The following is a 26,120-nucleotide window of genomic DNA, read 5'->3' on the forward strand; positions in this document are numbered from 1 at the left end:
CCCATTAACCGTAAATACTTCTGGCTGGAAAACTCATCTCAAGAGCAGACTAGGGATTTTTAGTGTTTGTTTGTTTTCATTGTTCAAGGCTGCAGCCTGACTAATTGCATATGCAAATCTGGCAATTTATATTTAAATTATGCATTTCAATTGTGCCCCCAAAGGACCATGCAGATCAGGATATGGCACTGTGCGAGAAAACGGTTTGAATATTCATCACCTACTGTACACTGTCTTTCTAAAAAAAAAAAAAAGGACATTCACCTCTTACGCTGGGGCAACTTGTGAAGACCGCTTTAAGGCTGACTCTAAAACACTTTTAGCTTGGGTTAGACTATTCTTAAGGAATTATAATAGACTAAACTGTCATGGCAGTCTCTTGTTTTGCAGAAATGGATGGCTGTGGTTGTGCAGACCCCAGTCTTAAATATGAAGGATTATAGAGCCAGAGACAGTTTCATCAAGACTGGACTGAATTGTAAAACCATGGTGGTTTGGTGCACAGAGTCGTCCTCTTGATGGGCTGAGGTCACGGAAAATGCACCACATTCCCTGATATGTTTTACTGCATTTATACTTGACTACTCAGATGGAATTTCAATCAGCGGTGATTTGTTTAGGGTGTTACTACCGCCGTTGTGTTGCAAATGCAATGTATTAGCTGAAACGAGCTTATTAGAGTGTCTTTTGTAACGTCATTTTCATGGCAAGGTTTGTTTGCTTTTATAAAGCCTTTGGTAAGACCGCACAGTGAAGACAAACTGCTTTAGCAGATGCGTCGGTCGTGTAGTAGCGAGCTGAAGCCAAGGTAAACAATCTGCTATTACAGAATCCATCACTTGTCATATTTCACACAGATCAACTGCTCTTTAAACAAAGCCTTTTAATATCTTTATCCGTCTTTTAACCAGCTCCTCTGCTGTGATAAAACAGAGTGCCGTGGAGAGCGGAGAGCCTGTTGCACAGCTAATGGCAAGAGTGCTGAAGTGCTGTAAAGGCTGGGAGCACTTATGTGTCCTGTTCAGCCAGAGCAATAAAAGAGCTTTATGATCTGACATCACTGTTGGAATGTGTAGAGGTGCTTCCAGTGAAAGCCAATCACTGAACTGCCCAACACACGACTCAGGGACATTACAGGAGTCAAACAAAATGCCTCGCTCCAGAGCTCCAAGACCTTCTAAACTCCAATTTTCTTCTGCACTATGTAAAAATTTTTCAGTAAAATATCCCAAAACCACTAGGCCAGTGTTATATATTTTTTTCAGTTGAGTACTTACAATATCCCAAATGTTTCCAACTATTTGTAAATCGTGAGAAAATTGCCATTTTAACCAAGGAACCGGGACGTTTGAGGAAGTCGCCTGTCAATCTGCGTTACGCTCGTTTTCCGGTTTTATTTTGCAGAAACGCTTTACTCTTACTGCAGTGTGCAACAAGTGTCATAGCAGCCGCCGAGCAAACGCACAGATTAACGTGCATAACATCATTTTCAACACACTCAGATGCATCTAATATGATAAACAGAGCTGCGTTACTTCATACTCATGACCGGAAAAGTGGAAGAGGAGCCGGCGACTGTGGCATAATAAAAGTCCCGCCAGCGACTATGCCATAATAACAGTCCCACTGCTCGCGAGGCTTGTGTTTTGCTCTTCTTATTAACAATCGCTCCAGCGGCCTTGCTCAGCTCCCACAACACTCTGCCCTGCTCTGCTTCATACTACAGTAACGTTAATAATCGCATCCATGAACATGATTTCTGCCCGAGTCCTATCCTGATTCTTTTCCACCGGCTGTGAGGTGAAGACCACATGTCCCAAGATTCTACGCTCAAATGTGGCATTATCAAACTACGCCTTTGTTTTGAATAGGTGACCTCTAGTGAAGTTACATAGTGCAGCTTTAATGTAAATGCATGGTGACAAAACATTTTTATTTAATAAAAAAAATGCTATATTTATTGTCATCTCAAATGTGCATGAAAGGGAAACAATTCTATGTTTTAAAAAGCATTTTTAAAAGCATTAAATCTTTTAAAAAATATATGAATTAATTATATTTTATTTATCATTTGTTCATTTATTTATAAATATGGGTTAATTTGTTTTATTTGTGCATTACTATTTTTTATGATTTTGCCTAAAAATTAACCTGCAATTATATAAAATCATCCCACCTGACTCTGCAGTTCTGCATACAAATAACTAACTGACTGACTGACTGATTGAATTTCAGAGAGCTTTTAAATCACAGAAAGAGCTCCGTGTGAATAATTTAGCTTTGATTTTCCACCTGTGCTTATGAGTATGTGTACAAAAATGACAAAGACAGCATGCTAACCGGCTTTCTTCCAGATTTCTTCAGGTACATATCCAGACACTGGCCTGTGAAGGAGCTCCCTATGGATATCTGTAAAAGAGAAAACAAAGGACACTTCATTTACAAAGAACTCAATAGACAGCATTTTCCCCCAGTCAAAATAACTGATAGATCATTATATTGTCATCGAGACAATTGACTGTAAATCTGGTCAGACATATCAAACAGATGTACGAAATAGGACATGATGCTTTCCAGGTGATACAGACATCTTGTGCTGAATATGTGTTACCTAAAGGATTGCTTTCTTGGCTGGCGGGGCTCTGCTGTCTGGACTGACTGCTGCTGGAGCTGCTGGTCTTCTTAAGGTCTTCAGCATCACTGTAACGACGGATCCAGTAGTTGAGCTCCTCCCGGTCGGCCTCCTGACACCTCCGCAACACTGTCAGCGAACGACGTGTCTTCTCCACCATATCCATGATGCAGTTCAGGAGCTGTGGGGGAGATGCAGGCAGAGTGTTACCAACACAACATCTCCAACATATCCAAATTTAGATATAAAAATATCATGTTAAAAGGCTTACATCAAACACTGACTCACACATCTTTATGTTTACAGTCATTAAAACACTGATGCCAACCCCCAAGAAAAAGTTAATGCTCTGAGGTTTTTAGCTCTGGAGACTTTACAACTGTCTCAGATGTTTCTCCTGAAACTTTTTAGACAAAAATAAGCAAATATTCACAAAATGTGCATCTTTGAACAACTTAAAAAAGTTTTCATTCATGTTAAAATCTCTCACTTTTTATTCCAGACTTCGGTATCTTGCACAGTTTGAAATCCCCATTTGAGCTCAATATAATCTCATTGCTGTCTAGGAGAAGTGCTTTTGTGATAAAGCAAAAAAACATGCAAACACACAGAAATGTACTAGCAAACACACTTCTCATGTTGTATTCTTTCTCACTCTCTCTCACACACACATACACTTTGGATAGTAATAAAAAATGTTATTACTTTTCTTACATGGTCAAGGTGCTTCCACTCTTCTGCCCATTCTCTGTCTGTGAGCCTGTGATCTATGACTTCCTCCTGGCGTGTGCTGCCGTGCATCCCTGACACAGAACGAGAGAAAGAGAGAGAGCGAGTGTTAAACGTGTTACTATTTGGGCCTCGGTTTTCCATTTCTCTTGCTTGCCCTCAGCGGCATGTCGTGCCCGTCTGTTTCACAGCCATAGCTCACCCGCTTCCTGACATCCTCCATCGCTCACACACTCTTCATTCCTCACATGCTCTCATCCCTCACTCCGCTCTCCCGTGCTGCCTGCGGGCACGCTCTCTCCCTCTCTCCACACTGCACCAGAGCTGCCAGGCTCATGCATATCTTGTGCATATATCACCTGCTAACGTGTTTGAGTATTTTTAGCACATTTAAACCTGATATGGCGAGTTGGCTTAATGTAAACCTCAAATCATTTTTAAAGAAGTTTATGTTCCTGATCCAACTGAGCCTCGCCTGGTTTAACTTCTAAGAGTCTGAGCGGCATGCAGTGGACTTTTAAGGATTTGAGGCATTGGCAAACTCAGCCTTGGAGAGTGGGGCTCTCATATTGCTTTTATTGTCAAATTAATTTGAAAAAATTATTTAATATAATAAATGCACATATAAATACACATATATATATATATATATATATATATATATATATATATATGTATATATATATATGTATATATATATATACATATTTTTGTAAAATATAATTATTTTTTATTTATTTAATATACAGTTTAATCAAGTGCACATTTTCCTGTAAAAAAAGTCCTTTTATCTGCGACTTTCTATATTTCTGGGGTCTATTACAGTTTTTCTCAGTCGCTTTGGTACATTTCTCGAATCATCCATTTGCAAAACAGTAAGTCCATTTCTCAAAAAAATTTGTACAAATAGCAAAACACCATGGATTACCTGCAAAAGCCAGTCTCTTGCTCAAAATCCTTAGTTCATCTCTCAAAAGTAAATATCTGTGTCAATGAACATGTCAGTGCCATCAGAATGACAAGTCCTTGTGTCATTGTGTATGAATAGTCATGTTGTCAATATAACTGTACTCTGGAGGGATGTTCTGATGTAAATATGGCTAAAATTTTGATGACAATTATTGTAAATTGTAGTTTACACCTTAGTGTATGTGGGAGTTTGAATGCAAAAGACTGGACAAGATTCACATTTATGCTTTTACTGTTTGTACTGTAATTTGTTGACAGACCATGTCATTGCGATACAGAAAGGAAAAGACAGCACTGCATAGCACAAAGAGAAAAAAACAGAAAAACAAAAGTAGAAATGTGAACGTCTAATGGAAATGTATATAAATATGCTTGACATTTTATGACAACTTGTTCAACCATTTTGCATGTAAAGACTTATGCTATGAACTAATGCCTAAATGTTGTGGGGGGTAAGACTATTCAACAGAGACCCATTATAATACATTTTGATCAACATGGCATAAGCAACTGATAATGTAGGAAACAGCAGAGAATTGTACATAATCATTTGCATGGATGTACACAAGCATTTGCAACTTGTTCAAAGAAATAAGAAACTGCTTTTTTCAGTGACAAAATGATGTGAAGATTGAACAGGTAGCTTTGAGAATTTCAATTCTGATCTGAGAAATGTACCAAAGCGACTGAGAAAAACTGTAAAGACCGTAAACTGCATTTGAGCCTTATTTTCAAGAGTCTCACATCAAAATGGAATATTTTATTCACAAAGTTTTGTGGGCAAGGGACATTGGTGAAAGGCGGAGTATATAACAATCTTTCACAGCATAGTAATGCTGCTGTAATCTGCCCTCACTTACCCAGAGGCCGAGGGCGGTCGCGGAGCTCACGGTGGTTGGGGTGGCGGTAGGAATCTCTGTAGTGGTGTGCGATGGCCATGTCGTCCAGACGGTAGTGCTGTGGAGGGGGCGGGGTGGGGTGCGGCAGGCCGTTGGGCTGGTAGGAGAGCCCGTTGGAGGGGCTGAAGCGCTGGCCGGGGCTTATAGTGCAGGGCCTCTTGTTGGGGTGCTCGGGATGGAGCGGCTCCCGCTCAAAGCCGTTCTCTTTGGTTCTGGAATGAGAAAGAAGATTCCAGAGTGAGGAAGGAGAAGTGTTGCACTGACATTACACTAGCTAGCTAGCTAGCTAGATAGATAGCTAGATAGATAGATAGATAGATAGATAGATAGATAGATAGATAGATAGATAGATAGATAGATAGATAGATAGATAGATAGATAGATAGATAGATAGATAGATAGATAGATAGATAGATAGATAGATAGATAGATAGATAGATAGATAGATAGATAGATAGATAGATAGATAGATAGACACATTTTCTTTCCTCTTCTACACAACTGGTTGTCTTTCCATGTAAGGGAAAATGTTGACTCACTATGTTTTTTTTATTTATAATTTTTTTTTATCACTCCAACTAGACAGGCATTGTCTGGCATTGAGACGTTTTCTGAGGACAGTGTGTTCATTCGTGTAATGTACTTTCCTTCGCTGTTGGTCAAGGGAGAATGTGAAACTGCTCCTAAGGCAGTAAGAGTCTGTCATCTAATGTGCTAAGTAGAAAAGCAGCTACTATGCCTCCGTCGAGCACTTTGTTGTCTGTAAAAGGAGGTCTTGACAGAGCACATGAGGACCATAAGAGATGTGCACTTACAGGACTCTTTCAGCGCACCTAAACCCTGGGGCTTTCACATTGCTCTGCCCTTCACTTTCATGTGTCACGGGTCCAGGTGTTCGCAGATGCTGGTACTCGTGTGAGTCACTGTGTGTGTGTGTGTGTTGTGAGGCGGTCGTCCCTCGGTTACCTCTGAAAGAGACTGAACTTCCTAATGAGCTGCTTTTATGAGCTGCTAATGTGCATCCATCACCGTCCATATGCTCCTCAAAGCAACCTCTCTCCTCCACCCACACCACCAAAACACAGCTGCCTTTATTTTACCCCAGTCTCATACATTTTAATACTAATTCTATCCATTCTTCATGGTCTTGTGTCTCTCATTCAGGTACTGTATGCGATTTTCAAGTGATTCTCCATCTTGCTTTTTTCCATCCACAAACATTGCAATTTATTTTATTTTATTACACAGGTCAGGAATTCAGAGTATTACCTAGAAAACAGTTTAACTGTATTTTTGATTAAACATATGCAGCCTTGGTGAGCAAAAGGGACTTTTTGAAAACAAAAGAAACATACCGACCCATAACTTTTTTTTTACAGTAGTGTATAAAAGTAAGACCCCACTGATATTCCTTGCGTGTAAGCATTTTAAAATCCCAGGTAACGTCTTAAATTGCCTCAATTTATGACACGCTTTTGAGCACCACTGAAAGCTGTGAACTGAATCTGAACCTCATTTTGAAAACACCTTTTTTTTGTTGCTTTTCACATATATAGGGGCACAATGGAATATTTTATTCAAATAAGTCTCGGCACACATTTCTCTTCTAAATGAGGAGAGCGTACTAAGAATGCATTGTGGGGTGCGCTCCTCTCCGTAGCCGTAGTTTCCTGATTCCTTTGATATTAATCAGACTGAAGTGACCGTATATTGTACTCCGTGATTAAGGACAGCATAGCTCCCTTTCAAATTCCAATATTGCTTTTTCTCTCTCTTGCACCTCCTCATTCTGAGCGTGGAGAGTCGAGTCGAGCTGAGCCGAGCTAAGCAGAAACAGAAGCGCTTAGCCAGCCGTATCTGAGCTGAGTCTCATCTGTATGTGTTATCAGCCATGTCCCCAGGCTCACCTAGCCATACATTAGAGCTCACGCAAAAATGCAGGTATTACATTAAAAAAAAAAAGATAGAAAGAAAGAGAAAAAGAGAGAGCTGTATATTCTTCTCTAATAACCACAGGGACCTGAGCTGATATGTATTCATATAAGATAGCATATTAAAAATGATGTTTCTTCACTGAAAAGGGGAAATATTTTTGAGCTCCAGGGTGTGAACTTGTATATAAAAGCGGTTATATCTTTTCTCTCAGTGCACAGACTAGATTTGCTCTGGTTTTACAGTGCTAATTCTCGCTCATCTCAACAGGAAGTCTCCAAAGAGTCTACCTGCAATCTCCAGATGTGTCTGGTTCCTCCAGGTTCTGCTCCATTTAAGGATGAGAATCCAAATGACGCATGACAATATAGACACTCGTAACCTGCTGCAACATTTCTACATCCCTCCAGCTGTTTTACAAGCATGTATTCCTAGTCTATATATTTATGTGCCTAAAGTCCACTCACTACCAAACAAATGCTCTATTAAAGGAGCACGCCGACTTTTTGGGACTTTAGCTTATTCACCGTATCCCCAAGAGTTAATTAAGTCCATACATACCATTCTCATCTCCGTGCGTGCATTAACTAAATAACGCCAACATTTTCCTATTTACATGTTGTGATAGTCCCCAGCACGCTCTCTGTGCAAGCAGGTTGTCATGTTGGTTATGTTGACGAAAGTTAGCCTATTTTCTGGCGCTGTGTAATATCATTGTGCCGCTGCACCCATAGTACAGCAGTTTCCTTGATCATTACGCAGGAATGAGAGAATAGTTCCTAGCAATATCGTTCAAGAAAATCGCAACTTTTCATTTTCCATCAGTCTTAGTACACAATGTAATACACATCACAAAATGTAAATAGGAAAATGTTGACGTTATTTAGTCATTTATTGAGCAGTAGGCTGGCTGGAGCCGTTTACCTCAAGTCTTTGTGCTAAGCTAGGCTAGCGGTGGGTGCGTCAGACAGAGTTTAATGCACGCACGGAGATGAGAATGGTATGTATGGACTTATCTAACTCTGGGGGATACGGTGAATAAGCTAAAGTCCCAAAAAGTCTGCGTGTTCTTTAAAACATTTATTTATCTTCTTTCGTTATCTGGGCTCAACAATAAGAAAAGGCCCACTGACCTGAGGCCGATTTGAGAAAGTTTGCATTGTCATTACAACTTACTTTTGTTGACTGTGTGTTTTTATTTCTTGTAAACTTAAACATTTGGTTTTATGTGATGAATTGAACATTGTTTTTGTGAATTGTCATAATGACTCCTGTTAGCCTTGGAAACATTAATTAGTTTGTTTTAAATATACAGTGCCGTATTACATTTAAAACAGAAATGTATTTATCTATAATTGTGTAAATTATAGAAACATAAATATACATAGCATTTTTTGTCTCAAAGCAAATAAAATGTAATTTTTTTTGTGTAGGGGCAATTTAAAATATAGTGTGACTGCCTAAATACCAACCAAACTACAAGACTGATTGATGATGTCAATTTACAGTTCGGCTCACCTGTCAGGCGTTCTTCTCTTGCCGTTCTCGTTGACATCCATCAAGAGTTCAGAAGAGTCGACGGGTGACGTGGTGCTTGTGTCCAGCAGGAGCTGCTCATGTTGGGCGAGATACTGAGCAGGGTTCTGCTTGGCCAGCCGTGCACAGTGCACCAACTCCCTCTGCAGTAGTGGCAGGTTGGCCTGTAGGGGGAGATAGCGGTCAGGTTGAGCCGAGCAGATGTAGCACTATGAAGCGGTCCACAGCCAGAGGCTCTAAACACCATTTTTTGTTTACACATTATTATTATTACAGGTACATTCTTCCAAAATAAAGACACTCTCACGCCGTTTTGAGCAGCACTCTATTGTGACCTGAAACATGCATTAGTGCCCTGGGCCCTTGATATGAGCAATCATGGTCAACATAGAAAGTGACATCTTCAAAGCAGATGGTTTGGAGGTGGGGGGGCAACGTTCGCTTTCTTTCTGTCTCATTTCCTCTGCATCTCCGTCATGATTACTAGCTGGCTTGGCTTTCTCCGTAAGCACTTGGAGGCCTCGCCACTTCAAAGACACACTGAGGAGCATTTTCACGGCAGATGAAAGGTTTTTGTGACTCCCCATCCAGCAACAGTTGGACTATTGCCGCATCTAAACAGCACGAGGTGTTAGTAGGAGGATGATGTCTATTTTCTCTCTTTCTGTGCTTTCTTCATTTCTGTTTTCTTTCTTTCTTTCTCTCTGGCCTGTGACTGTGATCTAAGACTATAATCAGACATCTTTTCAGCTCAGCTCTGGAATATTCTTCCCACAGTGTGCCTTTTTAGTGATGTAATGGCTAAAATTAGGAGCGGTGCGTTGATTGAATATTGAGCGAAACACAATGAAAGCATAGACTTTAAAGGAAGCGTGGACATTTTTTTAGCCGTTGGTCATGATACAGATTAAATGCCAAAAATCTAAAAGTAAAATACAAAAAATGTAAATAAATAAAAGTTATTTTGATTCATTTTAATGATGATAATGATTGGGATTGTTTATAAAGGACCTCTTGGTCGCCAGCTGTATGAGGTAATGGTCTGTTAGTAGTTTATGGTGATAATTACCAGAGGCAGTGAAATTGCTTTGACCCTAAATGACCTTAGACTTGTATTAAATGGAGGTCCTCATAGTTAGTGACAGTTCACCTACAGCAGCTGCTCACGCAGTGTTTAATGTACACTGTACATTACAGTATTTTTGTCTTGCTTTCCATTGTGGTATGAATATCTAAATATTCTTATAACATATATTTGCTTGAGAAGCAAAATTACATGAGAATTTAACGTTTTCTGAAAAAATGATCAAAATTTTTGTCTTCACATAGGATTGTTTTTTTATTTTTTAGATTTTTATTTTTATCATTTTGCTTTCATCTTAATTTATCTTGATTTTGAAGAGAGTTTAGATATTTAACAAGACAAAATAATGAGGGAGAAAATCATTTTTGCAGTGTATTTTCCAGACAATGAATGAGAAAAGTTTATTCATCAGAAAAACGTTAATAAAACAGTCAAATTTTCATTGTGTGCAACTCTGTATAAAAGCATTTTGGATAATGACGGTAAAAACTATTTTATCATCGTATTTTTTATAATACAATCCAGTAGCTTTATAAACATGCAACGATTTGACGTTCACTTCGATTATGTCTGAGTGTGTTCTCCAGCTCCTGTGTGGTCCATTAGCACACAGCTATTTGGAAACCAGCATATCAAACACAAGCCACAAAGCAGTTTGCCATGTATATGTAATCCTCACTTCCTCTGCACTGCTAGCATGTGGTGAAGCGCCGACTATGTCACGCTGAGTACGTCTCTGAGCAATGAGGCACAGAGCCGCAGAGGAACACATGTGCTTACAGGCTTTATGGAGCCTGCTGAACGAAACAGCGGCTAAATATTACAAATTTATCTGATGAGGAATCCATTTGGAGAAATCATAAACAAAAGCCATCAGCACAAAGGCCGTCAGCTGGCGTCAAATTCAGATTACATCATTAGCGTGATGCACGCTGCCCTTCCTGTAAACACTTCTCCGCAAAACCCAACTCTGACGGGAGGGTCGCTAGACAACATTAGCCTAATGAAAAAATGCTGCTAATGCACATTGTTGCAGCTGCGCTTCTGCACACTTATAAAAGCCCCTGTTCCCACAGCCATATGGTATTTGTCATTAAAGGCTCCTTTGAGGAAAACCACTAAAATTAGACGAGAGGGAGAGAGGGAGCGGGAAAAAAAACACAAGTTGCATCTTTGATACCACCCCTCCTGACTGGATGATACAGTAACCATATGGCGTGAAGTCGTGTGAGAGCGAGTGAGTCAGGGAAGTGTCCCTGTATGCTTCTCTGCATCCGTCAGCGACCGGCGCAACCCCTAATGGGACCAATTTCTGCACGACAGAGCCGGCCAGGACACGCAGTGGACAAGATGAAACGCTTTCAAACGGCATGCCGCGAGAATGGAGGCCGCATAAAACCGACGGACCCATTCCATCATCATCTAATGGAGTAAACAACACAGATTTGATCCATCTCCACCGATCGCTTATTTTATTATTATGGAAAGGAAGACGGAGGAAAGCAGAGCACGAGAGAAAGATGGGAAACAGGGGGAGGGGGTGAAGGTTAGACAAAGAGGGAGGGGAATGGGTAGGTTGGTGCGTCGTGTGTAATAGCTGTCACTTACTAGCAGATGAAAACGAATGGCTAACGATTGAGGGTGGATGGATACAGCAGTCGCCATATGGATCAAAGCTCATGAGAATTTAATCTCTATCAAGCGCTGATGTCTATTTGCTACATATGTCATAAATTAACAAATTATACGTTCGCTCCGCAGGCTACAATCACTTTAATCTCGAACACGATAATGTGATACAAAAATGTGTCATGTGTAACTCAAATACTTCCCGTAGTCGAAAGAATAATATGCAGAGTGTTTATTTGAACGGTTCGTGTTAAGTGCTCCAACATAAACAGACCCAGAGACACATTTAACTGTAATGAAATAAGGGCCGTAGTGACAAATGGGCGGCAGAGAGGGCAAAGGTCGATGTTCTCCCAGACAACAGATCGTCTTACTGTGGTAATGGTTTCAGATGTGCCATGCCCTCCAAAATTCAGAGTGTGAGAAAAGCGACGGTCGAACAAGGACGTCCATCGACACATATGAATAAATAGAGACAGTCTGTGGGACGGTCCCGTATGGTGCTGTTACACTGAGTAATGTGGGTTCACATCATGCATTTCCAAAGAGAAATTAAAAAATAGGTCCCAGTGACCAAGAAACCTGATGCCTCTTTGCTCATGAGGAAACCATGTATCCATTTAGACCATTTAAAAGCGAGGGATGAAAAAAAAATCGAGAGCTGGGAGAAATATGTACATCTGTGCCTCGGTTGTTTAAATGTGTTCCAGATTGCTTGCTTGTGCAATACCTTCAGAAACGGGATGACAAAAGGTCGGAGTGGGAAGTTGGTCGCTTCTTGCAGTTTGGAATGGAATTCCTCAATGGTTAGAGTGGAGTTCTGCAGGGAGAGAGGAAAAAATACGGTGCATGCATGAATACATGTGGAAAACATTATGTGATAATATTACTTATTGGAGGCAAAACTATATCCTGCTGAAGATTGAATGATTTGAAGACTGTAATGGGAGGCATATGGATGGCTGTGGTGAAAGGCCTCATATGGGGAAGTTTGATCTGGTGGCTTTTACATGTGCACGCGCTGACCGCATCATCATTGCATCAACAAACAGACACAAATACGTAGGATAACACAACTACAGATGCAGTATTACACCACGCAGCTTGCTCTGCGAGATAAAACATGGCATAAACATCATAACGCACACAGAAGATATGAAACGTGTCTTGTTCCCTACCGAACTGACATATATCTCACCTTTGTTAAACTTGGCAGCGTAAAAAAAAGAGAAATGACTAATTTCTATCTCTCCTACTCTCCGCTCCATCATCTTTTAACAGACTGATAAGACTGATAGGACACTATTTTCAATTTTCTAGATGTTTTTTCCGAGAGAGCTAGCGGAAGGAAAGATGGGAAGGAGAGCGGGGAGTCGTACATTTGAGAAAAATACACAGGCTTTTTTTTTCTCCTCTCTTTTCCCAGACCTGAATTTTGTTACATTAGGCTTACATCTGTTCGGCCAGATTGCAGCGGCCTGTTTTGACAGCCAGAAAGCCTCCTGAGCTTTTCTCCAGCATCGGCGGCGCTAATTAAGTGTGTCACTCTTTTCAATAAGGCAGAGTGGGGAGCGAATTAAAAAGAGCCATGGAAGCCAAGGGGACACAAGGAAGCCTCTGCGTGTAGACACAGCGAAAAATAAACAAATGCCCGCTGAAAAAAGAGCTTTCCTTTGGAATGGCTAATTAAAGCAGCCCTCCTCTAGTACAGGCTGCTATTTCGCCATTGTTTGTTCCATAACTACATATTAATGAAAATAATGCTGTGGTACAGCTTATGGTGCACATCTTGTCAAGTGGATCGCTTTTTTTGTGTGCTTTTTTTTCTATCCTTAGCAACAGATGTGTTCCATTTGATTTATCGCTGTTGGACAAGTCTTTATTTCCTATGATGAAAGGCAGAAAGTCAGAATATACACAATACACTATGTTAGAAAATGGAAAAGGAAACGTAAGCAGCGGCGGATCTTTTCTTCCGTATTGTGATGTACATCCGAGTGTAATGGTTATCGAGAAAAAAAAAAATGAGGGCACGTTTAAATTCATAACTTGTTGATGGATTTTGAGATGTGGACGTTGCACTCAAAAACAGAGGCTGATGAATGTGAGCTTGAAGGGGCATGGATGTATGTGATTGCAGACTCACCACAAGCCCCAGCACTAGCGTGCGCACTCGTTCTCCTATCTCGGGTGAGATGTCGTTGCCGAACTGCTGCAGTGTCGTGAGGAAGCGTTTGAGCTTGCTGAGCTGCCTTGCACCACAGGCCGGTGGCAGCTGTTGATTGGCCAGTGAGGACGAAGATGACGATGAAGGCCCATTGCTGAAGCCATTGGGTGGAGATGGAGCTCCGTTCAGCGCAGTGGGAGAGTGACTGGTGCCATTCGTTACTGTAAAACAGAAACATATTATTTCTACACGGCACAAAGAGAACATTGGCATTTATTTTTAACCCAAGCGTATTGAATGATCTAAACGCAAAAGATTCATATTAAGCACTGCCAGGAACATTCCTCAAAAAGAAGCTGCAAGAGGATCCTTTGTCAAAAATGACATTGGCGATGTGACTGACGGTGCTTGAACGAGGCTCTTGTGACAGCGGAACATTTGTTTTGAATCAGCCACGGCAGCTTTGAGAAGGAAGCCGTGCTTTCTTGCTTCCATACATCAGACATATTAAGTCCAGAGGAGGAGAATACATGTGGTCGAGTGCCCCCCGTGCCACGATGAGAAACATACGCGGCGGAGGGATGCAGCTTGGAATCAACGTCTCTCTAATGAGATTAGGCTGCGTGATAGCCTCGTTTGCCTGGCCTCCCTCCAACAGAACAGAAACGAGATACTTGAGCTGCATCTGGTAACAATTACATGGAGGGGAAATCAAAGCGCTTGCTTTGTTAAACCTTCAGAATGTATAATTAGAGTCTGCCTTTAAAAAGGCTCCGGATTGCTTCAGACCCGGCTTGCTTTTTGTCTCTTTTTTCATAAGCGCTAATTGCAGAGTCCAACTGATCTGTTTTTAGGGATGTAACATCAGAGAGAGGAATGTGTTACTGCTGTTGACGGCACACCACTGCTCAATTACACTGACATGGTGCTGGGAGGCTGCGGCACGGACGGCTTTGATAGTGAGCCACTCCAGCGCTCCCCTGAGCTACCATGTGTGATGCTCTTTGTGGCATCAGCCAGTGGGCAGATGCAAAAATCTGCAGGTCAGAAGACGAGGGGAACTCACATCGGCTGTAATAAGGGGAGAGCACAACTACATATTCTTTATAAGATTATCTGAACGGCCAGTCAACCAGTTGGCCTTAAAGACTTTAATAATTTTACTACTTTACTTTTGAATTCTTGTTATGATTTTCTTGTTTCTGCATTTGTTTAGTTTTTTCCTTGTCTGTTATGTCATTCTTAACATGAGCATTAGAAAGGAGTTATAAAGATAAAATAAATCACTATTAGTAGTAGTTGTATTAATTGGGATGATTTAAGTTGGCATTCACATTGTATCTGACATTTGTGTACGATTATCGCATTTAAAGTATATTGCAGTGCAAAAATTGGTCATTCTCACCTCACGCTCAAAGTTTTGATTAGAATGCATCACGTCCGATCTAGCAGTTGGATATGGTCTAACCATAAATGCTGTCATATAATTTACACACCCAAAACTCAATATATGCATATGACAGGAATTTCAAAGCTCCTGTACTTCTCTCCATTGGACACAAACACAACTAATTTAGTATTTAATGACTAAGTTGCTGTACGAGCATCTCCTATAAACCAACTAGTCAACAATTCTGACACATTGCAAACTGTAAAATGCAGGAAGATGAATTGGAAGTCCAAATTTCATTATTTCAAAATGAAATAATGCATCTACCCAATGCAAAAAACTGTACTGCAGTGATCTGGCTAGGCTGATTGGTTAAAAGAGTTTGGATGCTGAAATGTATTTAGGTATGCACACTTTTCAAGAAAGAACAGAATTGGATTCAGTATAAAAAGGTTTGCTATGAAAATATTTAGGAATATTTTATACTTTTGTGCCATTCAGGCACATTGTTTTTCTGTTGTGGTGTTGATGTATAGGCCAAACACATTGGCTGCATCCGAAATCGCTTACTTCCCTACTATATAGTAGGCGAAAAACAGTTTGTGACAAAATAAGTATGTCCGAATGCACAGTACTCATAAAAGAGTAGGCAAAAAGTACCCGGATGACCTACTTCTTCCGACGAGATTCTGAAGTGTGCATACGATGGATACTATCCCATGAGGCCACAGGAGAGGATTTATGAATTTAAGTGAAGCGAAGTAACTGACACTGGTAGTTCACATGATAATGACATCATGGCGAATGTAGTACGTCACGACACTTTTTCCAAGTCATCTCAATGGCAAAAAGTGTCCCAATCACCCTGAATTCACCCTATATAGAACACACTTTTTTAGCGGTCATGGAGTAATGACTTATTCAAAATAAGTTCCTACTCAAGAGAGTATGCGATTTCGTATGCAGCCCTTGTGCATGAGTACTCACATGCAGTTGGGGTGAAGGAGCTGGTCCTGGGAGCTCCCTGTGTGGTGGGGGGAGGAGGCATGGTGGGGGGAGTTAACCTGGACTGTGTTTTCACATCAGCAGGTGAGTCGGGCATGGTGGAGCGCTTCTCAGTGCGATCTGCAAAAGAAAAAGTGGAACAGTTCTTGTGAGACCTCAGTGATATCCCAACAGCTGCCTCTCCACAGCACCTGAGCTCCTGTAAGACATACACACATAGCTACACACACGGTACACGCCTTTAGAGAGTTCATAGATAGTAACACCAGTCAAATTCCAGCTGTCATCCCCATTTCCCTAATGATCAAAGACACCGGCAATACTCTCATTAAAACGTTTCAGAAATCTGGAGGAACCCCACAGAGATCTCCAGCATCTTCAACAGACAGGTAATGTCTAAAGTATCGCGTATACTTCCAGATTAAAAAGTCAGTCAACCCATTCTACAGTAGATTATGGTTAAGAATAATAGAAAAAAGTAAATTTTTACTGTACGTTTTCTTGCATGTGCAAAACTCGCAGTTATAGTGCTTGGGTGTTATCACGTGTTTCTATGTGGTTAGGGTTTGTGAGTGGTTTCTAGAACATTGCTAGGCGATTCAACTTCAATTTATTTTGTGTCAGATGGTTGCCAAGGCATCCAAAAATCAAAAATCTGACAGCTTAGAAAAACAATAGCATACCTCAATAAACCGCATGATTTTAAGTATCATTCATGTGCTTAAGAATTTGAACAACAATAGCTCATAGTATGCTCATAGCTCCTTAAAATGTGAAGTATACTACAGGGTTTTAAAAAGCAAAATATTTAGCAAAGTTGATTGTGGGGAATATCTAACAAGACCGATTAGCATCTCTCTGTTTTGACAAAAAGATCATTGGTAGAGATGGGGAGATCTTTAAAGATGTTACTCATCTGTAACGCTTTCTTAAAATTTGGTCTAACGCAGCGTCCTGCCTACTTCTCTATAATTGCTTAAAGCATCAGTGTTGCTATTTTTAACTAAAACTATTAAAAAGTGCGTTCGTTAATTGAAATAAAATATAAAAATTAAACTGAAAAACTTAAAAGAAAATGTAAAATGTTGCCTTGGCAACTAACTGACGTAAAATAAGTTGAATATTAGGTGCTGAAATTACTACAACCAAAACAATATAAATGATACATGTATAAAATCTAATAAAAATTAATAAAGCATATAAAAAAATTACTAAAACTTAAACTAAAAATGGATTTTTATTTTTTAATTAAATAAAATAAATAATACTAAAATAACACTAGACAGAGTTGGTTCAGAGAAGGTCTTCAAAACCCTAGATATGACAGCACACAACATGACATCTAGATAGCGTTTACTTCAGAAGGTCTTGACTAACGCTGGGGTCACGGTGTCCTTTAGCTGCTATGACAGTGAACCTTAAAAGCCTGCTTATCTATCAGACTAATGATAGCAAAGTCACTCTCATTTTAGTTGTTTTACAATATCAGCATCTGTATTGACCCATCTGCACTCTCGTTCTCTCTGTTTCTTATATATAGACAAAAATGTACGCGTTGTACCAGCTGTGGGAACATTGTGTGTCAGGGCGAGCAGCCGCCCTACGTCTGGGACATGTAGCCTGACTTTCCTGATTACAACTGTCCTGGGTGTCCCCTTGACTCTGATAACAGCAGGGGCTCCTGTCTTTCCCCTTCTCTTTCTCTCACCACTCTCTTCGCAGCAAGTCTTACTCCACAGAAGAATAATAAATACAGCCAGTTTACAATGGCTATACCTCCCTTTAAAGATGTTTCACTATCAGCTATCGTCTTGCTGGCCATGTAGTGGCAGAATGATCTAAAAAGAAAGGTGGGTGCTCTTAGACCATAGTCTGAGCAGGAAAGCAGAAGAGATAAAAAAGAGTGGGAATTTCAGCCACGTATGGCTCCCATCCCTTAGGCACCTCTACGGCTCTACATATATGTCAGGCTTAAAGTCCTCATGAAATCAAAACCTAAAAAATGTGACCTTATTTACTTTGTTAGCACACATTACAGGTCTCAGGGTGAACAATTAATCCATGCCGTGGTAATCTTTAATCAAAATCTGAAAAGTAACTTCCGGTCTGGAATGGCGTTCCCTTTTCCGATGACGGCAGTTTGACGGCTTGGGTTTGAATATCCTTAACCACTCCCCTCCAACCGTTAGTTTGCTATGAGCGATAGATGGAGAGGAGGAGTGTTGAAGTAAAACCCTGCACTCTATTCAATATTCCGTTTCACTTGGAAATACGTCACAGCACTGAAATAAAATCAGTTGCAACTTCCGGTTCATTGGGACTTTAATCTGCCCCATACTTGCTCCCCATGCACTCTCAATCCTTTCCAAAATTCATAGTCATTGAGCTAAAAACAAAGCTCAAGCATTATACAAGGACAGATCCATCTATCCCAGTCTGAGCTAACCTTTTATGACAGAATAATCAGTGGTGGTCTGTATTCCACGCCTACACCTGTGCTGATTAATAGTTCTGTATCTGTATTGTCAAAAAATAAATACATAAAATAAAACGCAAATATTATAAAGAATCAAGAGATGATGGATAGACTACTTAGAAAAAACAATGCTGGTAAGTGACATCATTATTTCTAATAAGGCAACTCTGCATTCTGTCTATGATATTCATTCAAAAACACAATGATAGAGATGAAAGATTCTTGAGTCAGTGAAAGGGACGAGGCAAAGCAAAGTGGCTTGATTCAACATTAAAATCTCAGTATGGGGTTAGTTATTACCTTGAAATGTTAACAACGTGACAAGTCCAGGCACTATAATTTATGAGAGCCACAGTACAAGTCTGAAATGAATAAAATAGCCCAAGCACTAGTGCGAAAGCTATTCTAAACCAATATGCCTGTCAGATCGTTATAATTGGAAAAATATCATATGAAATTGTGAAAATTATATTAATTGTCCAAGTCAGATAAGTTCTACGAGAAAGGCTTTTATTTGGCTTTGGTCTCAGAAGCAGCCCAGGGCAACCTAAAAAGCAGCTTGTGGATCTACATGTGTAATTGAGGATTAACATCTGGGTCAAAGTTGGGATTGGATTGGGAATCGGGAAAAGAGAAACAACCCTGTGGCGTCTAAACCTCATCCTCTCTCCTTACCAGTCGAACAGAAAGATAGGAGGTATAGAATAGGCTGTAATCTGTGCACACACATTCATGTGCATGTTCACAGACATGCCAACATGCACGCTAAGATTCGGACCACTTGGATAACACAGGAAGTAAGGTGAAATATGAAAGTGGTGTGAATGTTGAAAGTCCTCCAGCACAACATATCCATTAAGTTTCATATTTCCTTCACCATTTCCTGCTGGAATATTACACATCAGACAACTTAAAAGCATTGCACTTCCATAGCATGTGTCATCCCGTATTTGAGTGAAATAATAATCACCATAATACATCTCACTTTTATACCGGCAGGATGGATGAATTCCACATCAAGCACAATCAATGACTGTAAAAACCTATCTGAAGAAAAGGGAAAAAAACATATTCAGATAAAAGTGTTCTCTACTATTTATATTATAATCTCACTATTTCCATTAGACTAAGAGTGTTGGAATAAAAGCTAGGTGTTACATACGTAATATGGAGTGCAGGGTACATAGGCACAATTTTTATATATTTTATCTCTTATTAGTCGAAGCAAAAAGGATTGCCAATAAAAATTCATTGTACAAGAGCAGCATTAAACCCACCTAAAAGTGGTAGACTGTGCAAATATGCTGTGGGGGAAAAAAAAGAGATGCATAACTCAATTCAAATGAGTTCCCTCTTGGAGTGGAAAAGAAGCAATTTTGCATTTTAAACAGGCTCAAAAACATACCAGAGTGCACATCCATCCTGCTTTGATTTCATAAAGTTAATCTGCGCAGAGTTAATGCACAGAGTGCATTTGTTTGGCAGTTACCTGGCCTTTCAAAACATGAAATTGGCAGACGAGCGGCACAGATGAATATTAGGCGGGCCACCACGGATATTGATGCAGCAAGAGATTTAATGTGGCTCCCAGGAAGGACGATGAAGTGCTTTCCATTTTCCTGTTCGCCAAGGTCTTTTATTGCTTTTCAAAAGAGCTCTCGAGTAATATGGATCGCCATTAAACGGCACACCAAACTGAGCATTAGAAAGCACAGACTCGCTCATCTTCACTCCACGCCTGGTCATTTTTCATGACCCGACAGTGGCAGTGAATATCTTGCTAGGATGTGACTGGCTCTCCTAGCCGCTCTCCTTATATCTTTGTGCTTATATCACTCATTTGCATGCACAAACAAATACCAGGAGTCAAAGAGGAATGAAAAACTTTCACACTATTTTTATGAAACCACTTTTAAAGACCAGCGTGATTTGGTGCAGAACTGAGTCACATCCTTCAGGGTCAGTTAGTCAGTTCACCTCTATGATCTAAACACTCAGCTGTGCATGCTGACGATTTTTACAGTCTTCTATGAAGGTGAATAATCTTGCCTATTTAATGGTTTTCTGAGAATTTATATTGAATAATAATAATAATGATAATGATAAACATGCATGAGCAAGTGAGTGAACATACAGTTGCAAGAAAAAGTATGTGAACCGCTTGCAGAATCTGTGAAAATGTGAATACTTTTAGCTAAATAAAAGAGATCATACAAAATGCATGTTTTATTTAGTGCTGACCTGAATAATTTTTTACATATAGTCCACGAGACAAAAAATAGCTGAATTTACCAAATTGACCTGTTCAAAAGTTTATGAACCATTGATTCTCAATATGGTGTCATTCCCTGGATGATCCACACCGTTTTTTTTATTTGTGATGGTAGTGAAGTCCCTTGTTTGTCCTGAGCAGTTAAACTGACAAAGTTCTTCAATCCTCCAGGTCCTGCAAACTCTTCAGTTTTCCGGCATCTTTTGCATATTTAAACCCTTTCCAGCATTGACTGTATGATTTTGAGATCCTTCTTTTCACAATGAGGACAATTGAGGGACTCAAACACAACTATAAAAAAAGGTTGAAACATTCACTGATGCTCCAGAAGGAAACACGATGTATTAAGAGCCGGGGGGTGAAAACTTATTGAATTTGAAGATCAAGGTAAATTGTATTTAATTTGTCTTCCGAGAAACATGTAAGTATCTTCTGTTGCTTCTGAAGGGCAGTACTAAAAATTGATATTTAAACAAAATAAGAAAAATTCAGACATCCAGTTCAAAAGTGTTCACCCCCCCGGCTCTTAATGCGTCCTTCTGGAGCATCAGTGAATGTTTGAAAAGATGGATCTCAAAATCATACAGTCCCTGCTGGAGAGGGTTCAAATATGCAAAAGATGCTGGAAGACTGAAGAATTCGCAGGACCTGAAGGATTTTTCTGAAGAACATTGGCCAGTTGAACTGCTCAGGACAAACAAGGCACTCATGAACAACCATCACAAAACACAAAAACAGCCATGGGTCATCCAGGGAACGACACACAGTATTGAGAATCAATGGTTCATAAACTTTTGAACGGGTCATTTTAATAAATTCAAACTTTGACTATATGTAAAAAAAAAAAAAGTAAAATATCTTATTCAGTACAGCACTAAATAAAAAATAATGCATTTTGTATGCTCTCTTTAATTTTGTTAAAATTATTCACATTTTCACAGATTCTGCAAGCAGTTCACATACTTTTTCTTGCAACTGTAGGTGTTCAAATCTGTGTCTCAAAGTCTCTTCTGTAAACATATAATTATGTTACACATTTTCTTTACTTTTTCTATTTGAGTAAGAAACAAACTCTGTTTCATAGAGACAATTAGCCTTAATTATACAATCTACACAATATTACACAGAAATACAAAACTAAACTAAAGGAAAATGACAAAGTACATTTCTGGTTTCAAATATTAAGCTGCACGCTAATTTAAAGCCTGCACTTTTGTATTCGAGCTATCAACATCAGTCTTTAAAAATCATCATTTTTTTCTGCTCCTTTCATTAAAATCGCATGTTTGACGCACAACAACTCGACTTACACGTCTCTTACATCACTCACTGCACAAGTGGTAATGTTCGGCTCATTCCAGGGTGGGTAAAACAGCCATCTGTGTACACATCCAGTGCGTGAGGAAAAAGAAGGTCACGAATCATCTCATTCATTTTATTGTTGCGTATTAGAAACCCTAGGATATTTCTGAAGCAGCCCTCCCCATGTGCAAACGCGTCATGAATTTAAAATCATTATCAGGTAGGTGCATCTCCGCTTTTGTGTCATTGTGAAAAAGGTAAAGCTGAAACTACATTCATCCTCCCACATGCCAGCTAAACTTGCTTATTCACTTAGCGACTTAGTTTAGAAGCTTTGTGAAACCTAATCTGCTGTGATGATTCAGCCTTATATTTCTGTAGTGCCTGCAGCAATGCACAAATCCCCACAGATATGCGTTTGCAGGAAGTTCAGGGAGGGTTTCTCTCCATAGGAAAATTGTTTTTTTTTCTCCTCCGAGAAAAGCTGTGACCAGTAATGTGAAGCATGACGTACAAAAGCCACAGGAAGCCAATCAGCGGCATACTAATGCTGACAAGACGGCTGCTTTTAGTGGCCTCGTGCTCATCAGATCAGGGTCATGAGGTGAGGGAGGCAAAGATAGAGAGCACCTTTTACAGGAGACATCTCGTGGGACAGATAGCACCTTGAAAGGAGATGACGAAGGTGGCATTACAACCAGCTGCTGCGCTTTAGAGCCACCATTCATTAAAGATAATGAAGTCAGTAATGTGGTGAGAATGGGAGAGAGAGAACATCGACTCTTTGGATAATTGGAATTCAGATGCCGTCTCAGGTATCTGAGGCCGAGGGTGAACTGGGAGAGCGTGTTGCGTTGGTATGAATACATTATGAACTTGTGCACGCCGATGCACCATGCAATCATCTCCGCCAGATGGAACGGCGCACAGAGCGTGGCCCATCAAACCCTGCCGGCTTGTCAGGGAAGATGTATGGATGCCCCCACCCTCCTGGAACTCATTCCCAACACTTATTCCGCTCATTCTCTCTGCAACAAAGCCTGTCCCTTTGGATCTCCTTCTTCCTCTCCGTCTCGTTCCCTCTCTCCCCGAGCCCTCACTTTTCAAGGCTTCTCCCCAGGCGCAGTTGTTTTCCCGAGCCCCACTTGGCCGGCGCCAGGTGGTGTGCCAACGTTCCATTCCATCCCATCAAATGTCGCGCGCTGAAGGGACCTGCATCAGTCTGTGCTCACTCAAGAGTTACCAACCCACCCAACCACCAACCGCAGCACACAGCAACCTGTGCACTCCGATATTTAAAGAGATTGCACTCTTCCGTCGGGCTCATTCCTCGGCACACCCAACCGAGATGTTATTTCTGGATTACAACAGATGTATGAATCATTCCACCTCTTAAACGCACCATAAATGCCATCATCAGTTACCGATGACAGTAACCTTTAAAAGAAAGTGATTTCACACTATAGCTACCCACTTTGATGCCAGTCGTGCTGGCTTAAGTGGACACTGACGAGTGGGCACTGTTAGTTTTACAGTGTGGCTATAATGTGAGATAATGCGTTCCTGGAGCATTTCTGCAGTAAATAGGAAGGGCCGGGAGCCATCTGCTGATCCATTTCAAAATATGGTCTTGCGTCAAAGGAGAAAAAAAAGGACTGACCAATAAAACAGATGCAGCGTTTATATTGGAAGTCACTCTTTTTTCCTTTCGTCCTCTTCTTCAAAATGGATTTATCTTAACGTCTGTTTTAACCATCTGTTGAAATAAGGCCCCGTTGGCATGAAGCGCAGAGGAAGAAAACAAGTGTAGAGGAACAATAAAAGTGATTCACGGTTGCCGTTACGCATCCGTTGAAATCGCAGAGATTTGTGTGGTATCTTGTTGCCAGACTTTTAAAAAAAATGAGGAAAAGGATAAATCCGTAAAGGCTGTGAGAGTGTAAGACCTCACAGGGGAACGCGCATAAAAAACACTTGTAATCTCCTCTCGTGCCTCATCAACAAACAGACAATCATAATTGAAATAGGAACAATGGAGGTTTTGCAATTACACTACGAGCGCAACTGCAATTTTCAGCATCTTTTGAACAAACAGTAAATAATTATTTACTGACTTCTTATCTAGAGAGGCAGAATTAGAGCATTTTTCAATAAAAGGCCTTTCATACTGAGATTAGTGCTCTCAAACGCTAGTATGAAGCTCGTCCAACTCTCAAGTCAATGACTCACTCAGCTTACTGGCATGAGCAGATGCCAGCTGAAAAGTGGGGAGAAAGAGAGAGAAACAGAGAAAGATGGCACACGCAATATGGCTCAGCACCTAGACACATGGCTTTAACTGGCTATCCACCAACACTGCTGTGTTTTTCACTGTGTCCCTCATTAGCAGCGTGTAGGTTAAAGTCACACACGTCCTCGTGGGATTTGTGCTTGGTCCACAAGCAACACTCTGTCATTGAAAAAAAGTTTGTTTGGTGAAAACAACATCACATAAACAGAATGTAACAGGACCAGAAAAAGTAGACATTCAAAACTTGTGATAGACCGATATTGAACGGCATTTGTCCATTTTGAGATTGTAACTGTGTCGGCTTGGCGAATTCACAGAAGTGGTACTTCCCACTTGCGCATTGTGACCAGACAGTCCTGTATTTTTAGTGTCCAGACATATTCTGAAAAAAATCATGTTTTGTCCTGTATTTCTTCATTCTAGGTAATCATAAAAGTGAGTAGTAGTCTTCTGTCACATGAGAATGGTCTAATCAAAGGTAGCCAATCTTGTCTATTTTGAAGAACAAAATGATCATCCAAATCACAATTCGTTAGCGATTAACTTGCAGCTAATGAAAGCGGGATATTAGAGAGCGCGGAATAGATCAAGTCAGACGCAAAGATGTCAAAGACACGTGTGTGTACATTTAAGGAGGATCTTCAAAAAGAGTTTATCAAGTTATTATGCGCAGTAGGTTAAGTAAAAAATAACTCAATGTGGTATTGCGCTGAATGACACACACCAGAAGTGCTCTCTCAGAATTCCCAATTCAGTTCTCTTTGTGCCTGAATGGTCAAATACAGACACAGTTGTCAAAATGGTCATCATGTGGAGTATCTCACGTAAATACAGAAAACATCATATGTGTCCAAAGCTTTGACTGGTCATTCAAGTGGCAATATCATTTCAGCTATTGAAATAGTACGCTGTCTATAACATTATGAATATCTCAGCAACATATTGGCCACCGAATAACCTGTATCGATCAACAACATGCAACTACTAGTCTAGACTGAAAGAGAACGTCATGAGGTTCCCACACAGAGCCCTGGAAGTTCTCAAAACAACGTCAGATGTGTTTCATCCATATCCGTATACAGCTCCCATCCTCTCCTGCAGTTCAAGCAGACTGCAATTACCTCTGCACTCTGCTCATTGCCCTCAGCACCACTCAAACCTGCAAATTGTAGCCCTTTATCCACTTATTCACTTTATTCATTTCAGTCACTTATTCTCACTGGCTGTGGCAGCTATGAACGGACGTCTCTCCACGCTTGGCAACAAAAGCGTGGCAAAGTTTCTGATGCTAGGACGAGTCGAGCCCACGGCGGTGGATGCCAAATCAATTTTCGACAGATAATAAAGAGGCTCATGTTTTACATTAACAAAACTGCATTTTACTACACTCAAAAATCTGAGCTAATAATATATTGCTCTCGCTAACTGAAAACACAGCTATGTGATAAAAGAATAACTGACAGGCATAGAGGAGGGGGGGAGGGAGGCGATTGCAAGAAAAAAAGCAAGACCCTGGCGGCAGAATGACGGTTTATTTCTGCTGGGACCTCTGTCTGCAAGTGTTTTGAAAATATCACATGACAGAAGCCATGTGTTCAAAATTAGAGTGAGTTAAGTCCGCTGCGCAGAAAAATATGTCGACAATTTATGAAACGCAGTCCTGGATGGAGATTTACTAAGTAGAAACAGATTCAGAAAACAACTACCCCCCCCCCCACCCTCTCCCCAATTACTGCGCACACACACAAACTGTCTCTTTCTCGATCTCTCTCTCCCTCCCTCCTCCTCTTTCCCTCCACAAGACCTTA

General features: G+C 40.4%; 1 protein-coding gene across 5 annotated transcripts in view; it reads right to left on the reverse strand.

Annotated features, from left to right (window-relative positions):
• Positions 1 to 26,120, reverse strand: part of runx1t1 (RUNX1 partner transcriptional co-repressor 1) — a 56,430-nt gene that overhangs the window by 6,728 nt on the left and 23,582 nt on the right. For 3 of the 5 annotated variants that reach the window (XM_079829551.1, XM_079829550.1, XM_079829554.1), the window contains exons 2-9: positions 15,955 to 16,092; positions 13,557 to 13,798; positions 12,141 to 12,230; positions 8,680 to 8,861; positions 5,191 to 5,441; positions 3,338 to 3,435; positions 2,612 to 2,813; positions 2,341 to 2,409 (exon numbers count right to left, since the gene is read on the reverse strand). In XM_079829551.1, coding sequence (XP_079685677.1) covers positions 2,341 to 2,409; positions 2,612 to 2,813; positions 3,338 to 3,435; positions 5,191 to 5,441; positions 8,680 to 8,861; positions 12,141 to 12,230; positions 13,557 to 13,798; positions 15,955 to 16,092 — 1,272 coding nt within the window. The remainder of the gene's footprint in view (positions 1 to 2,340; positions 2,410 to 2,611; positions 2,814 to 3,337; positions 3,436 to 5,190; positions 5,442 to 8,679; positions 8,862 to 12,140; positions 12,231 to 13,556; positions 13,799 to 15,954; positions 16,093 to 26,120) is intronic. The other 2 variants (XM_079829552.1, XM_079829553.1) reach the window with 1 other exon arrangement.

The sequence above is a fragment of the Gobio gobio genome, assembly GCF_949357685.1.
Source record: "Gobio gobio genome assembly, chromosome: 11".
NCBI lineage: Eukaryota > Metazoa > Chordata > Actinopteri > Cypriniformes > Gobionidae > Gobio > Gobio gobio.